General features: G+C 35.8%; 1 protein-coding gene across 1 annotated transcript; it reads right to left on the bottom strand.

Annotated features, from left to right (window-relative positions):
- Positions 1–8216: 8216 nt before the first annotated feature.
- LOC137826817 (receptor-like protein 7) lies at positions 8217–11094 on the bottom strand. Its single transcript, XM_068632955.2, has one exon. The coding sequence runs from the start codon at positions 11083–11085 to the stop codon at positions 8245–8247; it is 2841 nt and encodes a 946-aa protein (XP_068489056.2). The 5' UTR covers positions 11086–11094; the 3' UTR covers positions 8217–8244.
- Between the last annotated feature and the right edge of the window lie 2287 nt (positions 11095–13381).

The following is a 13381-nucleotide window of genomic DNA, read 5'->3' as shown; positions in this document are numbered from 1 at the left end:
GCTTTGGCATAGAAGAATTGCTCATATTCACATGAATCATTTGAACAAGCTTATTTCAAAGGATCTTGTGATTGGGCTGCCAAAACTCAAGTTTGAGAGGGATCACATTTGTGAAGCATGCCAAAAAGGGAAACAAGTGAAAAGTTCTTTCAAAATTAAAAATGTTGTTTCATCTTTGAGACCTCTTAAACTTCTTCACATGGATCTCTTTGGACCCTTAAGAACTATGAGTTTTGGTGGAAATTATTATGCTCTTGTTATTGTTGATGACTTCTCTAGGTACACTTGGACTCTTTTCTTGGAATCAAAGAGTGATGCCTTTTCTACATTCAAGAAGCTAGCAAGAAGGCTACAAAATACAAAGAACAGCAACATAGGTTCTATTAGAAGTGATCATGGAGGAGAATTTCAGAATGAGAAGTTTAGCAAATTCTGTGAGAAGTTGGGAATTCTGCACAATTTCTCTGCTCCAAGAACACCACAGCAGAATGGAGTGGTTGAAAGGAAGAACAAGTCTCTTGAAGAGCTTGCAAGGACAATGCTTAGTGAATCATCACTTCCTAAGTATTTTTGGGCAGATGCAGTGAGCACCTCTTGTTATGTGATGAATAGGGTGCTTATAAGGCCCATTTTGAAGAAAACTCCATATGAACTCTTCAATGGAAGGAAGCCTAACATCAGTCATCTCAAAGTCTTTTGCTGCAGTTGTTTCGTTCTCAACAATGGAAAGGAAAACTTGGAAAAGTTTGATGAGAAAGCGGACCTTGGTATCTTCATTGGTTATTCACTCACAAGTCATGCATATAGAGTCTACAACAAGAGGTTGATGACTGTAGAAGAATCAGTTCACGTTGTCTTTGATGAGGTAGATCGCAGAGTCAATCAAATCCCAAAAGACCAGTGTTGAGGAAGATGAACAGAGCATCAGTTTGGAGAAGCTGGATATCTATGCAAAAAAACAACCGGTTGATTCGCAGAAACAACCGTTTGAAATTCTGCAACAGAGTGAGCTGCCCAAAGAGTGGAGGATTCCTAGAGATCTGTCAGTGGACAACATCATAGGGCAGATAAAGGAAGGTGTCTCCACACGTAGCTCCATCTCAAACTTCTGCAGGCACACAACCTTTGTCTCTCAAATTGAACCAAAATCAATTGAGGAAGCTCTCAAGGATGAGAAATGGGTTGAAGCTATGCATGAAGAGTTGAATCAGTTTGCAAGGAATGAGGTATGGTTTCTGGTCCCTAAAACTAATGAAATGAATATTATTGGTTCGAAATGGGTTTTCAGGAACAAGCTAGATGAGGATGGTGTGATCACAAGGAACAAAGCAAGGCTAGTTGCAAAAGGCTACAATCAAGAAGAGGGCATAGATTATGGTGAGACCTTTGCTCTTGTTGCTAGATTGGAGGCTGTGAGGTTGCTGCTGGCGTTTGCGTGTATGAGTGGTTTTAAACTCTTTCAAATGGATGTCAAGAGTGCCTTCTTGAATGACTACATCAATGAGGAAGTCTTTGTAGATCAACCACCGGGCTTTGAAGATCATAAGTATCCCAACCATGTATTCAAGTTGAAGAAAGCTTTGTATGGACTGAAACAAGCTCCAAGGCAGTGGTATGAGAGGCTTAGCAACTTTCTGCTATCTCATGGTTATGAAAGAGGAATGGTAGACAAGACTCTCTTCATCAAGAAATCAAATGCAGAAATAATCCTTGTGCAAATCTATGTTGATGATATCATCTTTGGTGCTACTCAAGATAGATTGTGTGAAGAATTTGTGGCTGCAATGAAAGGTGAGTTTGAAATGTCTATGATGGGAGAACTATCTTTCTTTCTTGGATTGCAGGTTAAGCAAACAAAGGATGGGATCTTCTTAAGTCAATCAAAGTATTGCAAAGAGATTCTCAAGAAATTTGAAATGGAGAGTTGCAAAGAAGCAAGCACTCCAATGCCATCAAGCTGCTACATGGATGCGGATGCTGCTGGAAAATGTGTAGATAAAAAAAAATACAGAGGATTGATTGGATCTTTGCTCTATCTAACAGCTAGTAGGCCGAATATCATGTTTGCGGTATGTCTTTGTGCAAGATATCAAGCAAATCCTAAGGAGTCACACTTCAAAGCTGCAAAAAGAATTATGAAATATCTCAAAGGAACATCATCTGTAGGATTATGGTATCCTTCTCACTCTCCAATTCATTTAATTGGTTATTCAGATTCTGACTTTGCAGGTTGCAAGCTAGATAGAAAGAGCACAAGTGGCACTTGTCACCTTCTTGGCTCAAGCTTAATCTCATGGCATAGCAAGAAACAAGCATGTGTTGCTCTCTCTACTGCTGAGGCTGAATATATAGTTGTTGGTAGCTGCTATGCACAAATTATGTGGCTTAAGCAACAACTTGCAGATTTTGGTTTGCAAATCAGCAAGGTTCCTTTGATGTGTGATAACACAAGTGCCATCAATCTTACCAAAAATCAGATTCAGCACTCAAGGACCAAACATATTGAGATAAGGCATCATTTCATCAAGGATCATGTAAACAATGGGAACTGTGAAGTGAAGTTTGTGGAGACCAAACTGCAGTTAGCTGACATCTTCACAAAGCCTTTACCAAAAGAGAGGTTTTTCTTCTTAAGAAATGAGTTAGGTATCCTTGATCTTAATAATCTCTCCTAAATCTGTTTTTGTTTTCATGCTAAAGTCTATTTGTGAAGACAAATAGGGGGAGAATTGGTTGGTTCTTGTATATCTTTATCTGATACTGAATAATCTGTTAAAATCTCTGATATAAAAGGTTTTCTCTGCTGCTGATAAAAACAACCGATTGTTTCGTGTAAACAACCAATTGTTTATCATGGTTTATGCTTGAGATATGTAAAAAATCTAACTTGCTGTTGTTAGAAGCATTTGATAGGTTAAATGTTATTTTTACAGGTACTGCTTCAGATTCAATCAGTTCAAACATAAGCACCAGGGATTTGTCTTCATCAAATAGGGAGAGATTGTTGAACCAAGTAGTGTTCAAGATTTGAAGAATACAAATCTTTTGAAGGATGTTGAAGCCTTTGTTGTGCTTGGTGTTGTTGTGCTGGTTTAGTATAGTTCTGGGGTAGTTTGAGTTTTGTAAATTAAATCTAAAGAATAAGCATCTCAATCTTTGTGAAAGTAAAATGTTTTCAAACTAAGTTAAAACAACCGCTTGTTTTGTCAAAACAACCGATTGTTTGTACTTAGGTGTTTTGAGAAAAAGATTGAAAACTGTTTTTCAAATGGTTGAACTGTTAAGAACCAAAACAACCGATTGATTCGAGGAAACAACCGATTGTTTGTTTTGGGACCATAACAGAAAAACTGTTTTATCTTTGACTGAGCTTTAAATGATTTAACTGCTTACGCTCCAGTCATTAAATGCTTTGACCAATCTTTTAATGCAATTTAAGAGTTTGTTAAGATTTGATAACAAACTACATCTTTGAATAAATTCAAATAACAGATTTAAGAATGTAATCTTTTGACAAGTTTTCACTAAGAGTTTTTTAGTTTTTCAAAGAGCTGAGATTGCTAAGAGTTTGTGATTGATCAAAGTTTGTGGAATAGGATTCTGCTTGTATTGAATTCAGATTATCTTTTGTAACAAGTGTAATCCTTGTACTCTATAAACAACTTCGTTTTTGTGTTTGCTAAGATTGACTGTGTGTTCTTGAGGGGATCAAGATCCACAATCTTGGTGTTGTTGTGTTGACCAAGGAGAATGTGTTTCTTGAGGTGTTCAAGGTCATTCTCTTGGTTGTTGTGTAAGTGATCAAGTTGTGGTTGCTTAGTGGATTTCCTCAGGGTTTCTGAGAAGATTGGATGTAGCTCTGGGTTTGGAGTGAACCAGTATAAACATCTGTGTACAATCTCTCTATTCCTATCTCTTTAAATTCAGTTTTGTTATTTGATAACTAGTATAAACAACCGATTATTTTGTTAAAACAACCGATTTTTTTTCCAGTATTGTGTTTTTGCTTTATGTTTTGAAAAACTGATTTCTTAATCAAGGTTATCTTGAAGTATTTTCATTCTAAGGCATAAAAGTTTACGAAAATCTTTATTAAACAATTCACCCCTCTCTCGTTTAAGGCCATACATTCTAACACTACTAGCGTTCTTTACTCAACTTCTTTCGGCCCCACGGTGGACGCCAATTGTTCTCGTACGGGGGTTGGGGCCTAGAGAACTATTGAGAGGATTCCTTCTATCGGTCGATCCTACTTTCCTTCAGCTCCCTTGCAAACTCCTCACTCTTCCTTCCTAACATCGATTCTTCGTCTTCTCGTAATCCAGACTCAGAGGGTACGTGTAGAAGGCACTCTGACACTCAAGTCAGCAAAGACGTTCGGTACTCTGTTCTCAGAGCACTACATATGATGACTTACCTAATTCTTGGAATATGTGCTATTTATATTACCTTTGGTGGGTTTTCCTTATTGGGTCAGGTTAAGGAGTTGGATCGCGTTTAGGGCTGCATTACCTAGCTTTTAATCGAGGATTAGCTTCGTTGACCTTGATTGAGCGTAATTGGACTTGTGTTGTTGGTCAGCCCTATGGACGTGGGCCTTTACCTCGGTTGATCCAGTGATGAGGACCCATACGTGACATCAGTCGTACGACCCTCACCGGTACAATGTCCTTCCCCATTGTCGTGATTCAACCCAATTACAGAAGCAAACTAGGCTAAATTATTTTTCCCATTCAGTTTCTATAAGTTGATGCTTTCTATCCCAAAAACAGAGAAAAGAGAACCTTGTGATTTCTCACCATTAGATTTTCCTGGTTATTGTGGAACCACTATTGTGTATGGATGGGTGTGCAGAGTGTGTTTCACAACATTACATTGCTAAATTTTTCACAGTTTAGGATGTGCAATGTGCCTGCTTCGGTAAATGAGGTTTGGGGAGTGATTTGGATTGCAGTAGTCAACGAGATTTGGAAGCATAAAAACAGTGTAATCTTTAAAGGGGGTGTAGTAGAGGTATTAGAAGTTTTTACTTTGGTCCAATTGGTCTTGTGTTACATCCAAGTCACATTCTGCGTTTTTCTCCTTTTCTGATTGGTGTCTTGATCCTCTGGTTTGTATGAGGATGATCTCATGATGTACTCATTTAAGATGTATGTTTGATTGCCTCAGGTGATTATCTATGGGTGCAGTTAGAAGTGTTATGTATAAGCATATATGAGAGTATGTCTAGTAAGAGAGATTAAAGGTTGTGTTTATGTATAAGGGTTATATCACTCCTAAAGTGGATCATATTTATTTATTTATTTATTATCGATTAAAAAAAAACATTAGGGTTTACTGATGCCATTTTCCAACATTACAACGATGAGGAAACAACACAATGACAATGGCACTAAGACCCAAACCCCTAACCGTAAAACCACAATGAAACGTTAAATTAGAGACACAAAATACACAGACACGGTGCAACAAGTAGATTTGTATATATATACACTTCTCGATTAAGTGATTAATTACATTTGAATAATTGTTCTTGTACCGTCCCGTCCCCGGGCGTTGACCAAGGTCAAAGTCAAAGTCAAAGTCAACATATGGTGGGACCCATCAAGGGGTCCAATGGGAGAAAGTCAACGGGTTGACCGCTTGAGGCGTCGCCAGGACAAGGTGTCGCCAGGTTGAAGCGTCGCCAAGTTGAGGCATCGCCAGGTGGAGGGGTCGCCAAGTTGAGGCGTCGCCAAGATTGAGACATCGACAATGTTACCCCCGATACCCATAGGTAGGAAAGACCGTGGAGGGGGCGACACCACGAGGAGGTCTCGGGCCCCGATACATTAGAACAGTAATAAAGAGAAGAGAAATGTGGCTTCAAGGCCATATTCCCAGTACTAGTGAGGAGTAACCTGACTCGTGAAGTACTCATGCCACCTCGGGGAGACCCCTGGGATAGATACGACCCATGAGAGGGTCATGCCCAGGGGCGAACCATGTGCGTAGTGCGAGAGGAAGGTAGATACACTCCCAGGGCGAGTGATTAGAGGCTGGGGCGCATGAGTTGGCACCCAAAAAGTCACCCCCTGCGCCAGATGCACTTCAAAGAGGGAGGACTTACACGATAGAATGTCCCTAAGTTGGGTTATGACGCTGTGAGGTTCTCCACGTAGAATAGTAATCAAGTCAGAAGAACACGTGGCAGTAAGCACTGAAACATCAATGTTTTCCTGAAAGTTTGCTAAGGTACGCTTTAATTTAGTTTACGTTTCGAACGCTTTAAAGCACTTCAAACGCTTTAAATGCTTTGAACGTTTTAAACGCGTTGAATGTTTTTAAGCGCCTTATATGCGCTTTAAGACGCTTTAAATGCGCTTTAAGATGCTTTAAATGCGCTTTAAGACGCTTTAAACGCTTTAGACGTTTAAAAGGGGCTTTAGCCGTTTGAGACGGAAAAAAAAAAAAATTGAGGCTCAGTTTACGCACACACTCTAGTTGCTTGCTCACATACCCACTGTATGCACAGGCAATTAGAGAGAAAATCATTTACTCAGTTATTGGACCACCTTCAGAGCATCCGTTCACGGTGTTCCGATACGGAGGTGCGTCCCCTTTGATGTTTCTCACTAGCTGACTTGATCGTCGGAGTGCAAACGGCCGCGAGGGCGCTCCTTTGTTCACTTCTTTTCATGTACTCACAGACGGTACAGAACGAAAGTGCCCTAACTCACAAGGATAAGCCACGCACAAAGATGTCTCTGGTCAACCGGCGGGAACATTTCTATACATTAAACTTTGTTACCATAAATCATATCACCATTTCCAACAGAAACTACAGTCTCTAAATTTTCATAGCATTTTAGAAGTAAAAGCACAAAGCTCAAACAAACAAACAAACCTTGTGTAGACTCATAACCAAGCTACTTTATTTAATCGCGTCACCTAATATATTTAAATAACTTTCGAGTTCCCCAATCATTTTTATTTTGAATATTTAATAATTTCGTTTCTTTATATTAGGTATTTAATAAGTTAAACATTTGTATTAAATGTTCTTAAAGTTGAAAATTATGTTACATGATTTGAAGGGTTCATGAATTATATATATATATATATATATATATATATTATGTTATTAAATTTGTTTTTAAGCCCCAAATTTCTATTAGAGTAAGAATCATCATATAATTACATTAATAAGTCTTTATAATATATATCCAAATCATTAAATAAGTCTTTATTTTTTACAGCATCTTATAATATATATATCCAATTATCGTTTTTTAAATTATTCTGACATAATTTGTATCTTATTGGACATTAATAAATAGAGAAAAAATGTCCATTTTCAACATTAAAGAGTTGATAGAGTTGCAGAAATGAGTTCATATATGTCTCCTTCAAAGAATTTATACACCCACTCTCGCTCCACAAGCTTTTCATGTATTCTACTCAAGCATTATCTCCTTTCCCTAAATTTTCTATAATAAATAAAATTTTCAATTTTTCTTTTTGCTTTTACTTTAAACAATAAAAATATTACTTCGTTTTTGTTTTTTTTTTCTGTTTTTATGAATTTTTATATAAGATGATAAAAAGAGAGAATAACAAAAAAAAGTTGTTTTAATAATTTTATATTTCAAAATCAACAATAAATTCATATATTCTTAATTAAAAAAAGTAAAAATATATTATGAAAGAAACCTCTTTGAAGCTTCATTAAAAATTATTATAGAAATTTATTGATTTTACCTTAATGTTAATGCAGGTTTGACATTTTACCCCATATAAGGATTCATAATAACAATTCTTTATTATTTGCAAATTCAACAACATGAAATTGATCTCTTAAGATAGAGTAGAGAGAAATTAAAACTACAAAAGACATATAGGCACACACAAAAAATAACCATATTAAAGTAAAATTGTACTAATTCCTTCTCCAACGATTTGTACGGTTTTTGTTGTTTGTTTTTATCAGTCTCACATTTAATACGGTTTCAACAAGTCTTGCAAGTCATTGGGGTTTTCCAACAAAGAATACATTATAACCCAATATTATTCCAAACATCATCCCACATGCATACCCCACCACAACGCTTTTCCACCCAAAGCCTGATTCTACTTCATCAACGGACGTGCTTCCCTTTCAACTACATGAAATTGATCGTTTAAGATACAGTAAAGAGAAGTTAAAACTACATATAGGCACACAAAACCAACCATATTAAAGTAAAACTAAACTAATTCCTTCATCTATGATTTGTACGGTTTCTTGTTTGTTCTTATGAGCCTCATATTTAACACAACTTCAACAAGTCTTGCAAGCCATTGGGGTTTTCCAACGAAGAATACATTACAACCTAATATTATTCCAAACATTATCCCGCATGCATACCCCACCACAACGCATTTCCACCCAAATCCCGATTCTTCTTCATCAACTATTGAACGTGTTGCCCTTTCTTTATCCTCATTGCAGAATTTTGACAAAGGGATTCCACACAACATTGGATTTCCAACATACGAATCATTTTCAAATGTGTTAAATTGTCCACCTGTTGGTATCACTCCCTCAAATTGGTTTTGTGAAAGGTTCAATACCTCTAGAAAATTCATATTTGTCAAAGCCATGGGAATCTCACCCTTCAACTGGTTCCATGAGAGATCCAACCATTCCAAATTGCTTAAATTAGCCAATGTCAGTGGGATGGTTCCAGTGATTCTATTGTGTGAAAGGTTAAGCCCTATGAGAGAATGCAACTCTCCAATGGCTTTCGGAACTTCTCCTTCAAACATATTATTTGAAAAATCAATGGTTGTCAAAACAGTCAATATCCTCTCTAGCTCAATGGATTGCCCTTTCATTACAATCACTATTGAATCAGTATATGAACTATCATTACCCAAATATTTCAAACCAGTTTGGTTGTCATTCGCATTCATCATTCCTTGAAAATTATGGATGTATGACGCTGGCAAGGGTCCGATAAAGTAGTTATTGGAGATGTCAAAAATCTTCAACCTGGGAAATGGAAGTTTGGTATGGAAAGAATTGATGACACCGTGAAATTTATTAGACCGTAAACTGAGTACCTGTAAAGTTGGTAGAGTTTCTAACCAATAGGGAAACATATCCTCTATGTTATTGTTTCCGAGGTCCAAAACTTCGAGTTTTGTACAGTGGGTCAAAGACTGTGGTAACGGTCCATTCAACTGATTTCCATTCAACTTTAAAGTCTGAAAGGAATTTCCTTTAGAAAAGTTATGAGGTAGGCTTCCGTAAAGGTTGTTGTTTTGCAAATCCAACGCCCAGAGAGAAGGAAATGTTCCCAAGCATTGTGGAATAAGTCCTGTCAAGTTGTTGTGAGCCAAGTTGAGTACATAAAGGGTGGTTGCGTTGCACATTGCTGAAGAAATGTCCCCACTAAACTTGTTATTTGAGACTAAAAAGATTTGAATTCCATTTGGTGGAATTGGAAGATGTCCTTGCAACTTGTTGAAACTGAGATCAATGGAACTAATGTTCTTCCAGGAGCGCAAGAGGTTCTCACGAAACCAATTGGGAATGCTTCCACGAATTCTGTTATGAGAAAGATCTAAACCTTGCAAATTTTGCATTGGTGCTAAGAATTTTGGAAAACTAATTAGTTTACTTGAAGATAAATTTAAGTATTGAAGGTTGGGTAAGATGTAGTCAAAATTATTTTCAAAGTTTACAGAGAGAAAATTATTGCTAGAAAGATCCAAATAAACTAGAGCTCTAAGCTTTGAAAATTGGTGACAGTCCACAATACCACTCAAGTTCGTTGATGACAAACCCAAAAACTTAAGATTTTGGAGTTGAAATATTGAATTTGGAAAATTACCTTGCAGTTTGTTATTAGACAGCAACAAATATTGCAAAAAATTAGTTGAGAATTCACCGATTGACCCTGTGAGTTGGTTGTCTTGAAGATCCAAGGACAACATGGAAGGAAAAGAATAACACCAACGAGGAATCGGTCCATTTAACATGTTACCAGACAAATATAGGTACGATAATTTGGAGAGTTTCGTGATATGGGTCGGAATGGGGCCAACTAATTTATTTTCTGATAAATCTAACTGATCAAGTTGAGTTAGATTAAACAATGATAGTGGAAGAAGTCCATTGAAATTGCAATCCCGAAGAGTTAGTGAGCTAAGAGACTTCAAGTGGGCTATGGAATCGGGAATGTATCCTGAGAAAGCAGTTGAAGAGAGAGACAAGAATCTTAGAGGAGTAGTCCAGTTGGAGTTTGGAAGTTCACCTCTGAGGTTTTCATTGTATGAAAGATCTATTTCTTGGAGATTGGGTAAACGGAAGATGTCAGTTGGAAGTTTGGCTTGAATTTGGGTGTCTAAGAGATATAGAGAAACCAAAGAGGATGACAGATTGGTTAACAATGACAAAGAGCTCTCTCTGATGGAGGACATGTTCACTCTTCCTAAAGAAATCTCTTTTAAATTAGTTGCGTTCTGAATGAGTTTGTTCCAAGTGTATGGATCAAGTCTCATTTCGGAGTAGCTTGTGGTGGGATCATTAAGTAGTAATAATAAGTCGATGGAAATGAGACCAAGATATAGTAATTTTGACAAGTGAGAGATTGTGGAGGGAACATGACCAGTGATTCCAGAGCCAGACAAAGTTAGATGGGTGAGGTTGACAAGGTCACCAATGGCAGAGTGTATTGAAGATCCAGAAAAATCATTAAAATCAAGGTAGAGTTGTTGAAGGTGCCTTAGTCTGAAAATGGAGCTATTGGAACCCAGTAACTCTCCTCTAAGATCACTGCAGGTAAGGTCGAGGCCAATCACGTGGCCTGACTTGGAGTCGCACGTGACCCCATCCCACCCACAACAATCTCTGATGTTGTTCCAAGATTCCATCATTGAGAAATGGGAGGAACAAGGATCAAAGGCAAGTGAAGAGTTGGGAACAAGAAATGTGTTTTTGAATTGCAGCAAGGCATATTTGTCATCATGGTTGCACACTAAACAAATGTAGGAAGGAAAATGAAGTAGGAAGCAAAGGAAGATGATCAAGTATGAGAGTAGAACCCAATTCATTTTCATATGGATTTTGGTTGCAACCAATCCATTGAGTTTGATCTATTTATAACAAGGTAGACTATTTTAAATTTTCAAAATAAATAATAATGCTTAATTTACTTTTGTATTATACACAAATCAATTAGAATTATATATGGTGATCTAAAACTTCTTTCTTAAAGATTTTTTTATAATTTTATGACAGTTTTTTGAAAATTAGCTATCATGAAACTAATTCTTAAATTTGTATTTTTTGGAATTTTTCATTTTTCATTTTTTATTTTCCTATTTCGTATTTAAATCTTACGTCGTGAAGATGGCTAGGAATTTCCAAAATGAAATGGCATGTTTGAAATTTCCAGGTCTTGCATCCCTTCAAAAGGGCTAAAGACTTTCAAATAGAAATGACAATGGCAAGAGTAATATGTGTGACAATTTTCTAATTTTATCTTCACCAACACCACTAACAATTTCATAAAAGGATGCTTAAAAACGTTTTTGAAATCTCTAAAAATAATCTATATTCAAATGTATATTTCCAAAAGAAATATTTAGAATTTTTATATTTAATATTGAATAAATATATTAATTTGAGCTCAATAATTATTTTATTACTTTTAATTAATGGTATTACCCATCACAATATGTAGAAGTGTCAAGTCTCAATTTAGAAACGTCATTATCCGTTACAACTCATCACAACAATTGCAGCAATAATATGACTCTTAATTTTCCACTCTCAATAATTTTATTCCATTGCTGAAAGAAAAGAAGAAATACATAGAAGTTGGGAGTATTTTATATAATATAGAAGTGTGATTAAAATAAAAGGTCAAATTTGAACTAACATAAATATAAAATATAACACTTAAACTAAACAACGAAACCTTGATTCAATCATGCTCAAAGATTAAAAGAAACAAAGATTCGTAAATTAGAAAGAATGTAAGTTTGATGAAATGTATTTAAAAGAAAAACTTGCCAATTAAATTTGAGTATCACAAGTCCAACATAAGGTTCCGTAGTCTAACAGCTTATATTGTTGTCTTTGTCAAAATGAAAATTATGGTTGAAAAGTATTATTTATAACAGGTTATAGTATACCTATAATAGATGTAACACCCCATAATTTACATATAACTATTACAATAAAAGTTCTTCCAGTTTCTATACAAACTTGAAGTTTTTCAAAATATTCCTAATACATGATTAGGATTTATAGAAATATAAATATTTACAATACAAGTTTCAAAATCAACATCCTAAAGCTCTTCAGACCCTCCGATACCTGTAAAATCATCTGCTCGTGTACGTAGTACAGTCATCGCAGTTCAAACACAGCAAGAAAAGCAAGGGTAAGCTAATGTAAAGAAAATCCATAACATAATTCATGGAAATAGAACCAATTTATACTAATAATTTATAAACATTTCTTTAGTAATTTCATGTAAAATTCCAATATCAATTTCATCATTCATATAGACCACACATGGATCTATTTTCAATCACAATCATTGGATTTTATTTCAATCCCACTTCGTCTTCTGGAAGACTCATTAAGTATGCCCCTACCAGAGACTAACACCTGACCCAAAGATTACCAGTGAATCCAATAAAAAGGATCAGGGTAAGTTCAAACATTCAATAACGAGTGTCTACAGTGGGACCCGGTGTGTATGAACTCCCTCTCAGCTTCTCACCACCTAATATCTTAGTCTACATGACTTAGATCATTAGTGAAGCCAGAGGATCTCCGTTAAACATAGGTTTTTCATACTTAAAGTACCATCAAACAACAACTCATACATTATCCCAAATGTATGACATCAATTTCATACAATTTACATCATTCGTATATAATACATATCATTCAATCACATAACATTTAAAAATTCATATCATTCCAGAACTTTTCCAACGTCAAAAACAATATTTAACTCTCAAACTATCAAAATATAATATTTATAAATTTTAAATAATATATAAACAAACACACAATATATAAACAAATAACACCCCTGCAAGAGAAATTCAATATTGGGACCACGTTCCTTCCGCATTCAGATCTTCTATCCTAGGGTGCTATAAAAAAATTAAATTAGCTTCCCTTACCTCAATTGCTTGTTTTCCAAACAACTTCTATAATTTTATTCCCCACAGTCTGGATAAACTTCAAGATTTACGGGCCTAATGCAAATTATCCAAACAGAACAAAAATTCAGTATATAATAGAATAAGTTGAGAGGATTAAACTTCTCAACTGACCCCACGAAGATTGGTGACTAAATCTTAAAAAAAAACAGATAACAAAGGATATTTA

The sequence above is a fragment of the Phaseolus vulgaris genome, chromosome 8 (assembly GCF_051622355.1).
Source record: "Phaseolus vulgaris cultivar YP4 chromosome 8, ASM5162235v1, whole genome shotgun sequence".
NCBI classification, from domain to species: Eukaryota; Viridiplantae; Streptophyta; class Magnoliopsida; order Fabales; family Fabaceae; genus Phaseolus; species Phaseolus vulgaris.
This window is presented reverse-complemented; position numbering and strand designations above follow the sequence as displayed.

Coding starts and splice junctions, on each gene's coding strand:
- LOC137826817 (XM_068632955.2), bottom strand. CDS start 11,085: ATGAAAATGAATTGGGTTCTACTCTCATACTTGATCATCTTCCTTTGC.